General features: G+C 35.1%; 1 protein-coding gene across 1 annotated transcript; it reads right to left on the reverse strand.

Annotated features, from left to right (window-relative positions):
• Positions 1 to 3830: 3830 nt before the first annotated feature.
• Positions 3831 to 5201, reverse strand: zgc:55461 (beta-tubulin family protein). Its single transcript, XM_056267464.1, is given in 5 exon segments — positions 3831 to 4139; positions 4141 to 4295; positions 4297 to 4827; positions 4916 to 5034; positions 5120 to 5201. Coding segments are annotated over 4 exon segments (927 nt in total). The 5' UTR covers positions 4985 to 5034; positions 5120 to 5201; the 3' UTR covers positions 3831 to 3967.
• Between the last annotated feature and the right edge of the window lie 9083 nt (positions 5202 to 14284).

Below are 14284 nucleotides of genomic sequence, written 5' to 3' on the forward strand. Positions count from 1 at the left end.
TATAAAAATCACAAAAACCAATTAAAAGGAATAACGTGCATGCATTAGGTTGTGAAAGCTGAGACAACAAAAGATCACATTGGCAGCTCTTATATGAGCTTGTGCTTACAGTATCAGACTGAGGAATACAATCTGGTTCTTTCACAGTATGAAAGTCTCGCCATTTGCTGTAGTCTTTTGATCTGATTTTTTTTTTTTTATTGTATCGTGCTTGTATTGCCACATTTGAGCATGATATGGATTACTGTGACTATAAAATAGAACTGAGCTTTTACAAGAAACGACTGTGGTTCTTCTGTACCATGGTACTTTCAAGAACGTCATGCACTAAGAAGCAGAATTCAGTGTTCACTCAGATTTACCAAATAATTGTTAAATATTTTCTAAGAAATAATTAATGATGCACCAATATTAAAATTCTGTACGCTGATAATTATTTTCATGTTATGACTGATAACTGATAAATGGTGGCTATTAACTACACGATTGTGTCTAAAGACAAACAAACAAAAACAGTCAAATTAAAATCAATAATTTTACAGTATGACAAATGAATATTCATTTTGACATTTAATAAAGATTATATTTTACAGAGTTAGAAAATTAATGTTTTTAAAGAGTAACTTAAAGTGTGAAACTTCAAGTGTTAAAGTAGGAGAAATTGGCATGTAAAATTAAATATCCACTTGGTAGATATAAATATTTTAAAGGTCTCTAAAAACCAATAAGGTACCGATATATTTCCCATCCCTATAATACGTTGCAGGGATTATAGACGTAGGCTATGTATGAAGTATGATGATCTACTTTGAACCTCCAGGAATTTGATTTAGAGAAAAGGCAATGTCAATGGTCACTGTAAACTTAAGACACGATTGCTCAGTAAATGAAGTCCTCCTCTGCGATTTTCAACTCACAACACAGCTAGTTGATTGAATTAATGTTCCTTCTTCCCCCTCTGCTCTGGTGTCGACTGCAATTCAACTCAGAGCTTCCTTCCTTCAATGTTCCATGAAATTGGGCCAGATTGTTGTGTCACGTTAATTAATGTAATCCTCGTTGCATTGAAAGAGCTTCAAGTTAATAATTAGACCGTCTTGGTGACAAGATTTAATATGACAAATCTCATCTAAGATTAAGAAAGGTGTGGACACGATTCAGCAGAGCTGTTATGCAACTGTTAAGCAAAACTTTATATAGCGTTTCATTCCGTATTGTCCTAGGTTGGTATAACCTAGTACATGTAGTTTTCTGTAAATCTGGCTCAGTCACATACCTTTCAGGTTTATGGAGAGAATACTTCGGCAGAAATCCGGGTTTAAAACATCACAGGATTTTTATCTGTGAAGTGTAAACCAGTCACATCAACTCTCCTCTCCTTCAACACTCAAATCTCATGAGCGACCTTTTCAGTGACTATCCAGCGCCACCTGCTGGTGAGAACAGAAAAACCACAAAATTCCACAACATTAACGCATTGTACTGAATGTTTTATGATCAATTGAAATGTGAAACACCAGCAGTAATCAAAGTAACATTTTCGTATCAATAAACAATTTGTAACTTTTGCAGTCTGGAGCTTTTTATGATGTAGATAAAACAGTGGAGTGGTAGCAACGCCAATGACATGGATTAGATTCATTTAATGCACTGTAAGTCGTTTTGGATAAAAGCAAATGCCAAAAGCATAGGCTACATTTAATGCACATTCCGAAATATAAATATTTCATATGGATTTAATCAGGGACGTGCAGAGAGATCCTCAGGGGCAGGGGCTCAAATGTAAAAAAGGGCCATAGCCTATATATAGACTATGCTTTGAAACACAGAAATAAATTATATTTTTTAAAGTATATTAAAATAGAAAACCATTATTTTAAATTGTAATCATTTTTTTTTCTGTATTTTTGATCAAATAAATGCAGGCTTGATGCGAATAAGGGCCTTTACATATATATATATATATATAGTATACTATATATATTATAGTATATATACAAATTACTATATATATATTAAATTACTATATATATATATATAGTAATTTGTGTGCAATTTTTTTTTACCAATAGTACTGTATTATTTTAACATTTTTGATAATTTTGCAGCAATAGTATAAAAGTAAAGTCACCATTTCGCGTGTTGTTGTCAGCCTACACCATACTACTAGGCCTGCTGCAGGCCTGGGCTTCATTTAACAAACTATGATAGTTTCATGGTAAACGGTGTATCAATATAAATACAAGTGACTTGAATACTATACTTACCATTAACGCTACTTTTGGTGCTGTTTTTGTGCAGTGCTTTGCAGTCAATTAACATCCACTAGTTCAATGACGCAGATTCAGATCGCTTCATAAATGTAAATTCGTCTGTCCGTGTAATTTTCAAACGATTTATTTATAAATGACCGCTCCACTTCACATATTGTCCAATGAAATTTGAACTTTTGTTGTGCCAAATGACGATTGGTCGGTGTATTATTAATGACAAACAAACAGACTTCAATGAATTATGTAATATTTTAAAATATGTGGATTTTTTATTGAATCGACACACAACCTTTTATCATTGAAGTAGAAAAAAAAGACTGTGGCAATCGGATACCTACGTACGTTTCATAGACTGTAAAAAAAAAACCGTTTACACTAGTGCATTTTCATTTTAAAACGCATAACTTTTGCTACGGTTATGCCTGCCGTCCACACACTACTCCGGAGTTTTAGACCCTCGAAAACGGACACTGACCCCGTCAGTCGAGTCCGAAGCAAGACACACGCAACTTGACGCAAGTGACGCAACCCATAGCAACGCGTTATAGCAACGACACCTCAGACTGACAGAGAAACGTAAAAATAAACGTAAATTTAGGCTACTTTACACATTGTCATGTTAATTATAATCAAATACATTTTAATTTATTGACTACAATATTATCATTGATAGTTGTTTGAGATGGGCACTTTTGATTAATTAATCGAGTACCCAAAGCCCCGCACGTGCCTGGATTTAATTGTAACAGCCTATTCCCCAGTTTCACAGACAAGGCTGAAGTCCCAGACTAAAATGCATGTTTGAGCTGTTTTAACTGAAAGCAACTTGCACTGGCATATCTTAAAATATGTCAATGCCATTGTTTTGTCTCAAGATACACAAAAGTAATGTTTTTTTCTAAGGCACGTTCATAAGAACTACTTGAATATCGTATTTGAACTAAGGCCTAATCCTGGCTTAATCCAAGCCCTGTATGTGAAACCAGGCCTATATGTGTGGTTAATAAAAGTAATTTATTAATCTTGGCTTACGCAAACATGCTGTTGATTTAGTTGCATAGTGACCTTAAAAATGCTTGTTTAAAGATTTCTTAACTTATGTTAAATAAATTATATTCAAATTTTTCTAAATAAGACATTGATATCAGTGCTACATTTGATTAAATCTGAGAGAAAATCTCTAGTGTACTTATGGATACATATTTTCTCACCTGATTTTTTTCCCAATCTATCTCGTTTTAAACGCTAGATGGCGGTCTTGTATCATTGAATGATCTGCACACTAACATGGCTTTCATCTAGTTTGCTCTACTGTAACTGCAAAGTATTCAAATTAAACATTTTTGTAATTAAAGAAAACACTAATCTTACTAATTTAACATTTTTATATATTCTGTAGTTACACAAAGAATGAATGGTAACCAATACAATTAGTAATGTTCAACCGAGCTTCATCTACAATTCACTTCAACACATCAGCAAGGAAAAAGGCCAAAGACAGACAACACACCCCAAAAGACTGCTATCAAATTCAGAGATTTTTATTAGACATTGTTAGACATTGTAGGAACATTGAGAGCTTTTTAGCAGCTTGTGAAACTGCTTGGGAGGAAGAGATCAAAACAAAAAGACAAACCAACGAATAAGGAAACTGAACAGAAAAACAATGAACAAGAACTTGAGCGGTCAACTCTTTATGCAAGCTCCTCCTCTCCCTCTTCCTCGAACTCTCCCTCCTCTTCGGCAGTGGCGTCTTGGTACAGCTGGTACTCTGACACCAAGTCATTCATGTTGCTCTCGGCTTCCGTGAACTCCATCTCACCCATCCCCTCACCCGTGTACCAATGCAAGAAGGCCTTGCGCCTTCATAGACATGCGGCCTCGGAAAATGGCGGCCACGGTGAGATAGTGACCGTGGCGGGGGTCACAAGCAGCCATCATGTTCTTGGTATCGAACATCTGCTGTGTGAGCTCAGGAACCATAAGAGCTCGGTATTGCTGACTCCCCCTGCTGGTGAGGGGGGGCGAAGCCCGGCATGAAGAAATGCAGACGGGGGAAAGGCACCATATTGACGACCAGTTTGCGCAGGTCAGCATTGAGTTGGCCGGGGAAGCGCAGGCAGGTGGTGACCCCGCTCATTGTGGCTGACACGAGGTGGTTGAGATCGCCGTAGGTGGGTGTAGTTAGTTTGAGTGTACGGAAGCAAATGTCATACAGCGCCTCGTTGTCGATGCAAAACGTTTCATCCGTGTTCTCCACCAGTTGATGGACGGACAGCGTGGCATTGTAAGGCTCTACAACAGTATCTGAGACTTTAGGTGAGGGCGCCACGCTGAAGGTGTTCATGATGCGGTCTGGGTACTCCTCACGGATTTTGCTAATGAGGAGCGTGCCCATGCCTGACCCGGTGCCTCCTCCAAGGGAGTGGGTGAGCTGGAAGCCTTGCAAGCAGTCGCAGCTTTCCGCCTCCTTACGGACCACATCAAGAACAGAGTCTACAAGCTCAGCACCTTCTGTGTAATGACCCTTGGCCCAGTTGTTTCCAGCACCACTCTGACATATGATTGAAAAGAATTACAGATTATACAGGCTCAATTTAAACATCAAGAATTTAACATTCAGTCAAATGGCATATGAAAACAGGCTTACCAAAGACAAAGTTATCTGGTCGGAAGACCTGCCCAAATGGTCCAGATCTCACCGAATCCATAGTACCAGGCTCCAGGTCGACAAGAACAGCACGAGGAACATACTTTCCACCTGCCGTAGTAAAGTGCACATTTCCACTCTTAATGTAAAATTTTGAATGCCATTTTTTCTCTGTTTTAATACATCACAAACTGACCAGTGGCTTCATTGTAGTACACATTAATCCGCTCCAACTGCAGATCACTGTCCCCATGGTAAGTTCCTGTCGGGTCAATAGGCTACGTGCACAAGCGTAGTGACGAACTTCCGCTATTGTCAGAAGTCGGCATATCAGTTTCCGGTTTACGACTGTTCATCCACATCCGCTAATAAACAAACAAGATGAGTGCTGCTGTTGTACGAGAAAAAAAAAAGAGTTCTTAAATACATCTAAGTTTCTAAGAACTGTAGGTGGATCTAACGCCCGTTTCACACATAACGTTACCCCGTTTGCAGTACGTGTTGCGGTGCAGGAGCAACGCGTGCTATTGAGAGTGAGGAGTCACGTGCCGATTTGGGCGGGGTCTGAGCCGGTGTGGTGAATAATCCCAAGGGGGTAATCCATCGACCGGAAGTTGAAGCCGGCCGGGTGCCGCCATGTTGTAGCAGAACTTCACTTGCGTTAGCATTTCCATTGACTCCCATTCATTTTTGCGTCACTTTGACAGCGAATAACTTTACATCTGAGGCGTTTAAAGACTCCATTTGTCCATTATTTATTTCTAAAGAAACACGACAATGTATAAAGGGCTCCATTACCTTCTATGTTACACTATGGCCCCGTAGAAACAGATTTAGTAAAAATAGGCTAACGATTGCGTCATAACCACTCGACTCTCTGTCGCGCTGTACAGAAGTTACCGTACAGACAGGAGGAGAAGCTCGCAGGCGATCGGGGGGACGTCCCGTCAAGGGAGAAGCCCATAGATAATGAGTCCATAAAAGCAACGGAATTCTTACTCCTGCTCACTCACGCCAAAGAACTCTTTGCTCAAGTTCCCCGTCTCTGCAAGATTAACGTTGGCAGTTTTCACGCACAGCTACTAGAAGATTAACGTCTGTCAGACAGGTTGCTCACGTCATCAAGCTTAGTTTGAGTCGGTCTGAGTCTGCGCGTCAGGAACGGAAGTTCTCAAAAATCGCTAAAAGTGGGCTTCAACTGTCTCAACTGAGTTCCAATGAGATCGCTCTGTCCATTTCTTTTACTGTCTATGGAATAATCCGGTTACTCGGTGTGAATAGTCCGGGCGTAGGACCCCATTAGTATGCCAGTAGTATGCCTGATCTGAATCTGTTCTCGCGATAACTTGTAGCTAACGTGAGCTGTTTTAGTGTTATTATTAGTAGTGGGAAGTTCGGATCATTTTACTGACTCGGATCTTTGAGTCTCGTTCAGCAAAATGAACGAATCTTTTTTCGAGTCATTTCGTTCATTTCAGCAGTGGCGGCTCCTGCAAAATCTCTCAGGGGGGGCAAATGTTTGGATTATTGATAAGGATAAGGTCCACCCATGCAATGGATAAATTAACAGCTTAAGCATGTAAAGGCAACTTCATTACTTTAAGATTGTGTTGCAGACCTGACAAAATAAATACATTTATTTTAGTTATAAAATTATTTATTATAATATAAATATAGAGATACAAGGTTTCCATTCCGACAGCAACAATGTATCAGGCAGAATCCATATTGTATATTTCCCTATTTTTTCAAAAATGAATGCTATTGGTCACCCTTTACATCTGTCAATGTGTTTTACCAATATTTTACCAATGGAAAGCATTAAAAGAGCTTGGGAATTATTTTGGGGGAAAAACAGGTTTTCTTTCGTTTCCTGAAAAGTAACAGTTTTGGACATACAAGGCTTCCGTCCGACAGCGATGATGATGTGTGTGTGTGTGTGTGTGTTATTACGTTAATTAACATTTTACCAAAATTCAAGCTCAAATGGAGTTTGACAAGGGTTTTTGACCAGTAAATGCATTTTCAATCCACTCAGATAGTTTAAGTTATTTTATTAAAGATTCCACTAGGTGGCGACAAATAATATTGTTGACTGAATCGTTGACATGTAGGATAAAGATTGTGTTGGTGTTCGAATGGAAATGTACAAATTTCAAAGTGCAATGCTAGGAGTAAAAAAGACTGCTACCATCCTTTCCTAAACTGATTGTAAAAACAAAGTGAGATTTTCCAACACTCGAGTATTAAAATGTTCAGCAATAAATACCTCTTTAGACAGCCTCTGCTTGTCTTCTTCTCCCAAGGCCCTCCTAGATCTTGTTGTTCCTGTTGCTACTTGCTCCTGCTCAATGTATGCTGATTACTACGACGGGCTGAATGGTATTTATTTTAATGACACGATAAATGACTGTGTTATGACTGCGTTCGCCATGACGTTGTTCAAGTTCAACTGGTCCCAACAGTCTCTCTCGCTCTCGTTCTTTTTTATTTTTATTTTTTTAATCACATTTGATAAAGATATTATAGTAGTGTTTCATTTTTTCTTGTTATTCAAATTCAAAATTGTTTTCAAATATTATTTGTCACTTAATCTTAAAGATTTTTAATAGTGTGTTTTTGTTCCCACCAATCGCTGCACAAGTTAAGGATACGTATGATGACGTAAGCACGTTAGTGCGAGCAGTGTTGCCAACTTAGCGCCTTTGTCGCTATTTTTAGCGACTTTTCAGACCCCCTTGGCGACATTTTTTTTCAAAAAAGCGACTAGCGACAATTTTAGCGACTTTTTGGACAAACCTCAGTAACCTCCAAATGTTGCCAGTACTATCCTGCGAGCGCGAGGTCTTGCTTTCTCCCTGTTGTCACTCTCTCCAGCTGCGTCTCCTCTGTTCAGTGAATGGCTGAGAGGAGCGCACGGCCGCTGACAGACACAGTGAGCAGTGTTTTTCCATGGACTTATCACTTATCTGCTTTTCTTTTGTTTTATATTTAAAGAATTTAGTTTGACCATTTTAATTTTATTTCTTTTCTTGTGCTTATTACTTGTAAACACAATCACAGAGCTTAGTTCATCCGGTTCCCATTCAGATAATGTGCCACATAGGCCTATAAAAAATGTAATCATTCACTATATCATAGCTACTCGTTCAATTGTCTGACAACAAAAAAATAGGAAACGAGAACAGCTTTATTTGACATTCGGCTATATTATATTGAATAGAACATTAATTTAGAGAGAAAACGCACTAGGCTGACAGAACGCAAGTACGACGCGATGACGTCATTAATATGCTAATTGACGTATGACGTCATTTAGCGACTTTTAGGGAAGGCCTTAGCTACTTTCCTTTGAAAATAGTTGGCAACACTGAGTGCGAGCCCTCCCGGAACCCATAGAGAATGCATTGCAGTGCCTGCAGTTAGAAAAAAAACATCTTTGAATGCAAGTCTATGGGAACACTCTGGGCGATTCTCAGCCATAGTGAAATCGCCCAAAAAGAGGCGGTACTCTACAGAACGTGACATGACGCTGATTGGACTATAGTGACGGCTAGCGTAACTCTGTGGTTGAATGAGATTGTGAATGTGATTGAAAAAGTCACTTTTACACTTTGGTGGTGCGTCGCCCAATCGCCCTAATGAAGAAACCGCCCCAGCATTTCAGCATAATATAATTTAAAAAACGCATTTTAAATATCCCAACACATCTAGAACTTACGAAAATGTTGATTACATTTGTAAAAAGAATAAAAATAAATTATAGGGTAATGCAGCCAAAGCCAAATTATAAGAAACCGAAATTTTTATGAATTGATTAGTTGTTGGGTTTTAAGTTCAGGCTATTGCAGTCTGATTCTGTTAGTTCACCTCACCTCCTCATCCGAGACGTTCTTTCCTTTGCAACTTCATATTTATCAGGTTTGTTCTCCTCCTCTTGTGTCTCGAGACGTTAGTTGTCGACTCGTCAGTGTCTGACTCTGATCTGTCTGCTGGGCCGTGCCACTGCGGTCACGCCATCTGTGCTTCAGAAAAGCGCGGTCACGCCATCTACGCTTAAAAATATATTGCGCGTCTACACGAGGTTGCGTGGTAGGCTCAAGGTGTATGCGCTTGGTGTCGGCAGACTTTAAAAAAAATATTCATAACAAAATAAATAAAATCAAATTGTTTTCTGCAAATTCCACCAGATTATTGTTCTACATCTCACAGACTACCACTGTGGTGATTTTCATGTTGATCTACTGTTTTATTATTTAATAATTAACTGCCAAAGTCCTATACTGTATACCTTGTTATACAGCAATATTTAATAAATTCATACAAATTTTAAATCAAATTGTTTTCTGCAAATTCCACCAGAATATTCTTCTTCATCTCACTGACTACCACTGTGGTGATTTTCATGTTGATCTAATGTTTTATTATTGAATAATTGCCTGCCAAAGTCCTGTACTGTATACCTTGTTATACAGCAATATTTAATAAATTCATAAAAAATGCTAATCAAATTGTTTTCTGCAAACTCCACCAGATTATTGTTCTTCATCTCACTGTCTACCACTGTGTTGATTTTCATGTTGTTTTACTGTTTTATTATTTAATAATTACCTGCCAAAGTCCTATACTGTATACCTTGTTATACAGCAATATTTAATAAATTCATAAAAAATGCAAATCAAATTGTTTTCTGCAAACTCCACCAGATTATTGTTCTACATCTCACTGTCTACCACTGTGGTGATTTTCATGTTGTTTTACTGTTTTATTATTTAATAATTACCTGCCAAAATCCTATACTGTATACCTTGTTATAAAGCAATATTTAATAAATTCATAAAAAATGCAAATCAAATTGTTTTCTACAAACTCCACCAGATTATTGTTCTACATCTCACTGTCTACAACTGTGGTGGTTTTCATGTTGTTTTACTGTTTTATTCTTTAATAATTAACTGCCAAACTAATGAATATTTACATTGCTATACAGCAATATTTAATAAATGAATAAAAAATCGAAATCAAATTGTTTTCTGCAAATTCCACCAGATTATTGTTCTTCATCTCACTGACTACCACTGTGGTGATTTTCATGTTGATCTACTGTTTTATTATTTAATAATTAACTGCCAAAGTCCTATACTGTATACCTTGTTATACAGCAATATTTAATAAATTCATAAAATGTTTAAATCAAATTGTTTTCTGCCATTTCCACCAGATTATTGTTCTACATCTCACTGTCTACCACTGTGGTGATTTTCATGTTGATCTACTGTTTTATTATTTAATTATTAACTGCCAAAGTCCTATACTGTATACCTTGTTATACAGCAATATTTAATAAATTCATAAACATTTTAAATCAAATTGTTTTCTGCCAATTCCACCAGATTATTGTTCTTCATCTCACTGACTACCACTGTGGTGATTTTCATGTTGTTTTACTGTTTTATTATTTAATAATTGTCTGTCAAAGTCCTATACTGTATACCTTGTTATACAGCAATATTTGATAAATTCATACAAAAAATAAAATAAAATTGTTTTCTGCCATTTCCACCAGATTATTGTTCTTCATCTCACTGACTACCACTGTGGTGATTTTCATGTTGTTTTACTGTTTTATTATTTAATAACTAACTGTCAAAGTCCTCTACTGTATACCTTGTGATGCAGAAATATTTAATAAATTCATAAAAATGCAAATCAAATTGTTTTCTGCAAATTCCACCAGATTATTGTTGTTCATCTCACTGTCTACCACTGTGGTTATTTTCATATTGATATACTGTTTTATTATTTAATAATTGTCTGTCAAAGTCCTCTACTGTATACCTTGTTATACAGCAATATTTAATAAATTAATAAAGATTTTAAATCAAATTGTTTTCTGCAAATTCCACCAGATTATTGTTCTTCATCTCACTGACTACCACTGTGGTGATTTCATGTTTTTCTACTGTTTTATTATTTAATAATTGTCTGTCAAAGTCCTATACTGTATACCTTGTTATACACCAATATTTCATAAATTCATAAACATTTGAAATCAAATTGTTTTCTGCCAATTCCACCAGATTATTGTTCTTCATCTCACAGACTACCACTGTGGTGATTTTCATGTTGTTTTACTGTTTTATTATTTAATAATTACCTGCCAAAGTCCCATACTGTATACCTTGTTATACAGCAATATTTCATAAATTCATAAAAAATGCAAATCAAATTGTTTTCTGCAAACTCCACCAGATTATTGTTCTTCATCTCACAGACTACCACTGTGGTGATTTTCATATTGATCTACTGTTTTATTATTTAATAACTAACTGTCAAAGTCCTCTACTGTATACCTTGTTATACAGCAATATTTCATAAATTCATAAACATTTGAAATCAAATTGTTTTCTGCCAATTCCACCAGATTATTGTTCTTCATCTCACAGACTACCACTGTGGTGATTTTCATGTTGTTTTACTGTTTTATTATTTAATAATTACCTGCCAAAGTCCCATACTGTATACCTTGTTATACAGCAATATTTCATAAATTCATAAAAAATGCAAATCAAATTGTTTTCTGCAAACTCCACCAGATTATTGTTCTTCATCTCACAGACTACCACTGTGGTGATTTTCATATTGATCTACTGTTTTATTATTTAATAACTAACTGTCAAAGTCCTCTACTGTATACCTTGTTATACAGCAATATTTCATAAATTCATAAACATTTTAAATCAAATTGTTTTCTGCAAATTTCACCAGATTATTGTTCTACATCTCACTGTCTACCACTGTGGTGATTTTCATGTTGTTTTACTGTTTTATTATTTAATAATTGTCTGTCAAAATCCTCTACTGTATACCTTGTTATACAGCAATATTTCATAAATTCATAAAAAATGCAAATCAAATTGTTTTCTGCAAATTCCACCAGATTATTGTTCTACATCTCACTGTCTACCACTGTGGTGATTTTCATGTTGTTGTACTGTTTTATTATTTAATAATTAACTGCCAAATAATAATAATAAATAATTATTCATATCCCCAAAAACACAGCATAAACATATAGATAGATGGGAAGTACAAAAAAAAGGTATTTCATTTATATATTAAGAAATGTATTTAAGTTGGCTTGAGAAAGCCAAGCTACTGAAATCCTATTTAAACGTATTATTATTATAAATTACGTACTTATACTTTTTAATATGAATTTATCAAATATGCCTATATGTCAACGTATACAGAATAGGACTTTGGCAGTTAGTAATTATTAAATAATAAAACAGTAGATCAACATGAAAATCACCACAGTGGTAGTCAGTGAGATGAAGAACAATAATCTGGTGGAGTTTGCAGAAAACAATTTGATTTAAAATGTTTATGAATTTATGAAATATTTCTGCATAACAAGGTATACAGTAGAGGACTTTGGCAGTTAATTATTAAATAATAAAACAGTAGATCAACATGAAAATCACCACAGTGGTAGACAGTGAGATGAACAACAATAATCTGGTGGAATTGGCAGAAAACAATTTTATTTCGATTTTTTATTAATTTATTAAATATTACTTTATAGCCAGGTATACAGTATAGGACTTTGGCAGTTAATTATTAAATAATAAAACAGTAAAACAACATGAAAATCACCACAGTGGTAGTCAGTGAGATGTAGAACAATAATCTGGTGGAATTTGCAGAAAACAATTTGATTTCAAATGTTTATGAATTTATTAAATATTGCTGTATAACAAGGTATACAGTAGAGGACTTTGACAGACAATTATTAAATAATAAAACAGTAAAACAACATGAAAATCACCACAGTGGTAGTCAGTGAGATGTAGAACAATAATCTGGTGGAGTTTGCAGAAAACAATTTGATTTGCATTTTTTATGAATTTATGAAATATTGCTGTATAACAAGGTATACAGTATGGGACTTTGGCAGGTAATTATTAAATAATAAAACAGTAAAACAACATGAAAATCACCACAGTGGTAGTCTGTGAGATGAAGACTCATATTAAATATTGCTGTATAACAAGGTATACAGTAGAGGACTTTGACAGACAATTATTAAATAATAAAACAGTAAAACAACATGAAAATCACCACAGTGGTAGACAGTGAGATGAAGAACAATAATCTGGTGGAGTTTGCAGAAAACAATTTGATTTGCATTTTTATGAATTTATTAAATATTGCTGTATAACAAGGTATACAGTAGAGGACTTTGACAGACAATTATTAAATAATAAAACAGTAGATCAACATGAAAATCACCACAGTGGTAGACAGTGAGATGAAGAAAAATAATCTGGTGGAATTTGCAGAAAACAATTTGATTTCAAATGTTTATGAATTTATTAAATATTGCTGTATAACAAGGTATACAGTATAGGACTTTGGCAGTTAATTATTAAATAATAAAACAGTAAAACAACATGAAAATCACCACAGTGGTAGTCAGTGAGATGTAGAACAATAATCTGGTGGAATTTGCAGAAAACAATTTGATTTCAAATGTTTATGAATTTATTAAATATTGCTGTATAACAAGGTATACAGTAGAGGACTTTGACAGACAATTATTAAATAATAAAACAGTAAAACAACATGAAAATCAACACAGTGGTAGTCAGTGAGATGAAGAACAATAATCTGGTGGAATTTGCAGAAAACAATTTGATTTAACATTTTTATGATCTTATGAAATATTGCTGTATAACAAGGTATACAGTATAGGACTTTGACAGACAATTATTAAATAATAAAACAGTAAATCAATATGAAAATCACCACAGTGGTAGACAGTGAGATGAAGAACAATAATCTGGTGGAATTTGCAGAAAAAAATTTGATTTAACATTTTTATGATCTTATGAAATATTGCTGTATAACAAGGTATACAGTAGAGGACTTTGACAGACAATTATTAAATAATAAAACAGTAGATCAATATGAAAATCACCACAGTGGTAGTCAGTGAGATGAACAACAATAATCTGGTGGAATTTGCAAAAAACAATTTGATTTGCATTTTTATGAATTTATTAAATATTGCTGTATAACAAGGTATACAGTATAGGACTTTGGCAGTTAATTATTAAATAATAAAACAGTAAAACAACATGAAAATCACCACAGTGGTAGTCAGTGAGATGTAGAACAATAATCTGGTGGAATTTGCAGAAAACAATTTGATTTGCATTTTTATGAATTTATTAAATATTGCTGTATAACAAGGTATACAGTATAGGACTTTGACAGACAATTATTAAATAATAAAACAGTAGATCAATATGAAAATAACCACAGTGGTAGACAGTGAGATGAAGAACAATAATCT

Source organism: Rhinichthys klamathensis, unplaced genomic scaffold, assembly GCF_029890125.1.
Source record: "Rhinichthys klamathensis goyatoka isolate OS25496 unplaced genomic scaffold, OSU_Roscu_1.1 h1tg000259l_1, whole genome shotgun sequence".
NCBI classification, from domain to species: domain Eukaryota; kingdom Metazoa; phylum Chordata; class Actinopteri; order Cypriniformes; family Leuciscidae; genus Rhinichthys; species Rhinichthys klamathensis.